Raw genomic sequence first — 6,039 nt, 5'->3', positions numbered from 1 at the left:
CGTCCCTTTGAGGGTAGTGTCCTTCTCAGAGCAGGGCAAAGGATTACGTTACAACCGACGGTTATTGGAGCCGGGGCACAGTTTTATTTAATTTACACCCGGTCCAGCGCCTTTCCCAAAGCATTTTTGCTAATGGCAAGCAAAGCTTCTAGGCTTTCCTCAGTAGCAGAAGCGACGTGGAAGAGCGATCGCGCGGCTGAGAAACTGAGGCTAGAAGCCTGCTGGCTCACGCACGGCGCAGAACGCCACGAACCCTCGAAGTCGCCACCCGACAAAAGCAACTCTCTTTTAACCAGCTCTTCGCCTTGTCGCAAACCCGGGTGGCCCTCGGAGGACGCGGTCCTGCGGCGAGTTCCAGTGCCCTGCGGAAGGCGGTGGGGAGAGGGGAGAGGAAGGAAGGGGGTGGGGGGGGGGGCGAGGCTGGGCCCCTGGGGCTGAAGCGAACCCGGGGAGAGAAACCACTCCTCCAGCGCCCGCAGCCCAGAGCCCGGGTCGGTTCTTGTATTATTTATCGCGTTCCATACGCTATTCATCAATCCATTATTTATTCATTCCAACATTAAGGTAATTAAATATGAGCTCACCGAGAAAGGGCCAGTCTGCAAGGGGCCGAGGCAGGAGCACCGAGGGAGAGGAGGGGAATTAGAAGGCTCAGGGCCATTGATTCGTGCAGACACGCGCGCGGCTCCCCTTAGATGACACTGGCGAGGGGGCGCGCGCTGCAGTGCGGCGACTCGTTCGCCCACTCCCCCACCCCCGCAGCGCGGCTCCCTCCCACCGGCCGCACCTCGCTTCCCACCTCTTAGGGTTGGTCACTCGCCTCCCACCACTCCCTACCCCCCGCTCGGCAGCCTCGCCCTCCCCGCGCGGGGCGGTGCGGCCCCGCGGCCCGGCCGGGCGGTGCGCGGGCAGGCCAGCCCCGGATAGGCGCCGCCGGCAGCCAATCAGCGAGCCGGGGACGCTGCGCGCTTTAAGGCCGCTGCGGGGAGAACAGAAACCAACTTCCCCGGCCACGAGCAGCATCCACCGGGCGGGAGGCCGGAGCCAGCGAGGCCCGGAAGGCTGCGGAGTGTGCCGGCCGCTCGGCGTCCAGCGCGCCGCCTCCCCCCCCGCCCCCAGCTACGCCCCGCTCCTCCGCGTCTTCCTCGGGCGCCCACCCCCCAAGTTCCGACTCGCTCGCTCTTCCACGCAAAGCCTGGGGAGGGGGTTAGGAGCAGCCGCGCCCCCCTCCCAGCGGCCGCTTTTTGGGCTCTGCTCCCTGCCGCGTGCGCCTGAGCCGCGCGCCCCGGGCAGGCCTCAGCCATGTCGATGCTGCCGTCGTTCGGCTTCACGCAGGAGCAAGTGGCGTGCGTGTGCGAGGTTCTGCAGCAAGGGGGGAACCTGGAGCGCCTGGGCAGGTTCCTGTGGTCGCTGCCCGCCTGCGACCACCTGCACAAGAACGAGAGCGTGCTCAAGGCCAAGGCGGTGGTCGCCTTCCACCGCGGCAACTTCCGCGAGCTCTACAAGATCCTGGAGAGCCACCAGTTCTCGCCGCACAACCACCCCAAGCTGCAGCAGCTCTGGCTGAAGGCGCACTACGTGGAGGCCGAGAAGCTCCGCGGCCGGCCCCTGGGCGCCGTGGGCAAGTATCGGGTGCGCCGAAAATTCCCGCTGCCGCGCACCATCTGGGACGGCGAGGAGACCAGCTACTGCTTCAAGGAGAAGTCGCGGGGCGTGCTGCGGGAGTGGTACGCGCACAACCCCTACCCCTCGCCGCGCGAAAAGCGGGAGCTGGCCGAGGCCACCGGCCTCACCACCACGCAGGTCAGCAACTGGTTTAAGAACCGGAGGCAAAGAGACCGGGCTGCCGAGGCCAAGGAAAGGTACGCGGCGTGCTTCCCGCCGCTCGGGCGACCCCGGGCAGCCTTCCCAACCCCTCCGCCCCTCCCCGCCCCCGCAGGCACCCGCCACCCGGTGCTGCCCGCCGGCCGGAGCGCACCCGCGGGGCGGCGCCGGGGCCTCGGCGGGTTCCGCAGCGAAAGTTCGTGAACTCGGAGGTTGCTTGCCAGGGACAGGGGCCTCGCTGGCTCCGATCGCCGCGCGCGGGCCTCTCTGGGTCGTGGGTGTTGGGAAGTATTGGCGCTAGGTTTGTTGTTGGAGCCTTCCCGGCAGGCTGCGGCCAGGAGCCGGGCGAAGGGTGAGAGCCTCCGGACGAACGGCGAGGGAGGCGTCGGATGGGGATCGCGGAGAACGCGGGTCGGCGGGGGCTGAGCCGAGCGGGGAAGCCGCCCCGAGCCGTCGGCTGGGCCCCCCCTGCCACCCGGTTCTCCCCTCGCTACGTCCTGCTGGTCTCCGGCCTGGGAATCGCCTACTTCATTCCTCCCTAGCCGGACAAAGGGAGGCAGGCGTCTTTAAACGCACAGCGAGGAGGGCTTGGGGGAGAGCTGGAGCGGCTGGTACCGCTCCTCGCCCCGGCGCCCCGAGCCAGAAGGGACCGCTCCTGGCGGTGCGGCCGGGGCGCCGCAGTCCGTCCGCCCCGCGGTCCGCGCCACCGCCCCGGGAGACCGAGGGGTCTCCGGCGCAGACGCCGCTGGCCCTGGGGCGCAGAAGGCAATCTATTTCCAATCCGCCTCCGCCTCTCCCCTCCTAGCGCCAACACCCTCGGCCACCTGGCCGGCCTCCATCCGTGCGCTGGAGTTTCCGACCGAGACTGGGGAGCAGCGAGGAGAGCGCTCCGCGAAGCCGAGGAGTTTTGGGGGAAACCTGAGCGCAAGGGCCGGCTGGGTTTCCTTTGTTCGCTTCCAAGCCTGGGGAGCCGAAGATCTGGCTTCCTCTTTCCCCCTCGGGGTGGAAAACCGCGGGGGGATCGTGCACATTTAGCTGCAATGAGCTGGGTCTGGGAGAGAGGCCGCGGGCCGGGAAAGGGAGGGGGAGAGCGGCGGGCGCCGGCTTGGGGAGGACCCGCGAGCGCTCGGAAGGCGGAAGCGGCCAGGGCAGCGCCGCCCTGGAGCTAACCGGGACTCGGTGCCTTGGACGCGCGTCCGGGCGCGCCGCGCGGGCAGCTCCGCTCCCCGGTCGGAGGGGACTGGCCTGGGGTGAGCTTCGGCGGCGAGTTTGACAGGGGCCGCGAGGGGCTGAGCAGTGGGCAAGTCGCAGGGCAGCAGGTTCCAGTTAGCCTTTAGTTTCCAAACGCCATCCCAGAAGCCGGGCCCAAGGGCCCACTCCCTGATGAAATCCGAGAGACTGGCCGCGCTCCCTGTGTTTGCTCAGGTCACTGGGCCGCGCTGGGCACCACTTCCCGTGACCCGTCCAGTGCCTCCGAACCCGCCACCTCCGGGCAGGGGGGCAGGGAAGCTCCTCGTTTAATTGTTTCCGCAGATGGGAACAGGGCAATTGACTCGATGTACCCCAAACATGTGTGCTCTGGGCGCTGCGTTTGTCCCCTGGCCATTTCTCTATCATCAACAACCATTTGTTGGAGGAGTTCGCCGTGAACGTCTGAATGTGCTCTTAGTTGGAAGGCATTTCAGTGCAAGGCCTTGGCACGTTTTTTGTTTGTTGCATTAAGACCTGTGCATCTGGGTTTCTGAATCTGGAAGTGACAGGGACCTGGCTCCCCGCGGCAGGCTGTGTCCCCAATTTCTGCCTCCTCACCTCCTCTGTGACCCTCAGGGATCGTGGAGAGAGGGGCGACGGCGGCGGAGCCCTTCCGTTTGGGTTGGTGACAGATTGCACAATGGCCCTTTCCTCCTTCCAGCGCCCCTCCCTCCATCTCACACTTTTTTTTTTTTTTTTTTTGTAACCATATGGTGTTGTCCTGTCTGTCTTAGGGAGAACACGGAAAACAATAACTCCTCCTCCAACAAGCAGAATCAACTCTCTCCTCTGGAAGGGGGCAAGCCGCTCATGTCCAGCTCAGAAGAGGAATTCTCACCTCCGCAAAGTCCAGACCAGAACTCGGTCCTTCTGCTACAGGGCAACATGGGCCACGCCAGGAGCTCAAACTATTCCCTCCCGGGCTTAGCCGCCTCGCAGCCCAGCCACGGCCTGCAGGCTCACCAGCACCAGCTGCAGGACTCTCTGCTCGGGCCCCTCACCTCCAGTCTGGTGGACTTGGGGTCCTAAGCGGGGGCGGCCCTGGGCCTTGAAGGGATGGCTGGAACAGCAACCAACCAGAGCGACTAGGGACACTTGTAAATAGGAATCAGGAACACCCTTGCAGCTTGTTTCTGGGGTTCTTTGCGCATAAAGGAATGGTGGACTGCCACAGATATCTCTTGAAAAAAATCGAAGCCGATGGTGATTTCAAACTTTAGTCTCCCTCTTCTCTCTGACCCTTCACTTTTGCGTTTTCCCCGTCCCAGTGCGGAGATCAAGTGGGGGAAAAAACCCAAACAAAAGCACCCAGGCATTGTTCTGAGCGACCAATGCACCTTCTTCGAATAGCCTTTCTTTTCTTTTCCCCCCAATGAACAGGAATTGCAAGTCAACTGGATTTTAATTATTTTCTTTTAATTTATTTAAGGAAAACTATTTTGGAAAGAGGAAAAGGAAATGGAGAGGAGATAGAGAGAGAGAGAGAAAGAGGTGTCAAAAAATAATTATGAAAATAGGAACCTCCTGCCTGGAGGAACTGGCTGTATTCTTAACATGAGTAGGAAAAATATAATCATACCACTTTTTTTTGATGATGGGAAAATTAAGTTTACATTTTTCATATTTAGTGTTAAATAATTTTATGTAGATTAAAATAAAAGAACAGTATTAGGGGGAAAACCAAGTGCCTAAATGTCTTAATACTGTCTAGTGTGAGGCAGTTAGAAATAGAAGTGAACATTAGTAATACAACTGTTTTATTGTCAAATTTAGTGGGGTTTTATTTTTTTGGTTGTTGTTTGTTTTCTTGGTTTTTTTTTTAAATGACAAACTCTAAAAATGTACCAATGTGAAAAATAACTTTCCTGAATGCATTAGGTCTCCTGTGCTCACAGCGGTCAGCCCATAGCCGCCTCCTGCTCATGGGGCTCTCCTGTGCCCAGCGTCCAGCTTGCACCATGTGGCGACAGATCTGGCGTCCTGGTATTCGTTACTAAAACAGCATGTGTTTTCAGGTTTCTTTTCTATTGTACCTAAACCAGTCTAAATTAAAACTTGGTAGAACACCAGGAGTACGATTCTGTTTCTCAAAGGTGAGTTGTGTATTACTGTCATTGGGCCCTATTTTTTTTAAAATGCTTTCCGACTTAATGGTGGTTATGAATTTCAAGGTGACTTCTAAGGCCATCACCTGAATCAAGAGTCCTACCTAACTTAATAATATGACAGAGAAAAGTGAGTTTAGCTTTGGGGTATTTATTTATTTTTTATTATTTAGATATGCAGTTTTGTTTACCACTAGTTCTTAATGGCATTTATATGGTAGCTCTTTTGTGTTAATAAATTTATGACAACACTGTGAAGTTAAAAATAATTTATCTGTTTGGGGGGGGGTGGAATAGGGAACTCGACCAAGGAGAGACACATTGTGGATGAACCTGCAGAGAGAAAGAAGACCAGCAGAACAGGGGCTTTTTTTTTTTTTTTTTTTTTTTTTTTTTGCAGGGCTGCCTGGTAGTGTCCAGAAAAATCCCAATAATCGTGTAGGCTCCATATTATTTTTTTTTGCCTGAGGCAAAATGATGTATCTTCTGTATTTAGCTTTAAAAATTAGTGAACAAATGGCATTATTTATTAAAACTCTACTCAGGATAACAGGAGTGGCTTGCTTGTGCTTTGTAAAATATTGTTCCCTAGGGAGAGTTTACTTTCTGACATGACAGTTACATAATTTTTATTTTTTCCCCCATCTATACGTGTCATCATGGATGTGTTCATTTCTTTCTTAGGCTTTCCTGTTGTTCCTGTCCTGGTTCAGGAGCCTGGAGGGGTGTGCGTGTGTGTTTTGTTTTTTAGCTGTCAGGTTGCTTTGAGACCTGGGCGCGCCGTGTCTGACCGTAGTGGCTTTTACTTATAAAGTCATTTTCCCGTCGGTGATGGACAGATGTACACAGGCCGCTATGA

General features: G+C 57.4%; 1 protein-coding gene across 3 annotated transcripts; it reads left to right on the top strand.

The window, feature by feature from the left end:
- Positions 1–1,035: 1,035 nt before the first annotated feature.
- SIX1 (SIX homeobox 1) lies at positions 1,036–5,720 on the top strand. 3 transcript variants are annotated; one of them, XM_062181189.1, is made up of 2 exons: positions 1,036–1,803; positions 3,810–3,916. In XM_062181189.1, exons 1-2 carry the CDS (start codon positions 1,303–1,305, stop codon positions 3,828–3,830), a joined length of 522 nt encoding a protein of 173 aa, XP_062037173.1. In that variant the 5' UTR covers positions 1,036–1,302; the 3' UTR covers positions 3,831–3,916. The 3 variants fall into 3 exon arrangements, with proteins under 3 accessions (XP_062037173.1, XP_062037172.1, XP_062037171.1); XM_062181188.1 differs by having other exon boundaries at positions 1,088–1,727; positions 3,810–5,720; XM_062181187.1 differs by having other exon boundaries at positions 1,089–1,862; positions 3,810–5,720.
- The last annotated feature ends 319 nt before the right edge of the window (positions 5,721–6,039 follow it).

This window comes from Lepus europaeus, chromosome 22, assembly GCF_033115175.1.
Source record: "Lepus europaeus isolate LE1 chromosome 22, mLepTim1.pri, whole genome shotgun sequence".
Classification (NCBI taxonomy): domain Eukaryota; kingdom Metazoa; phylum Chordata; class Mammalia; order Lagomorpha; family Leporidae; genus Lepus; species Lepus europaeus.
Note: the sequence above shows the minus strand (reverse complement) of the source record. Positions and strands in the feature narration are given on the sequence as shown.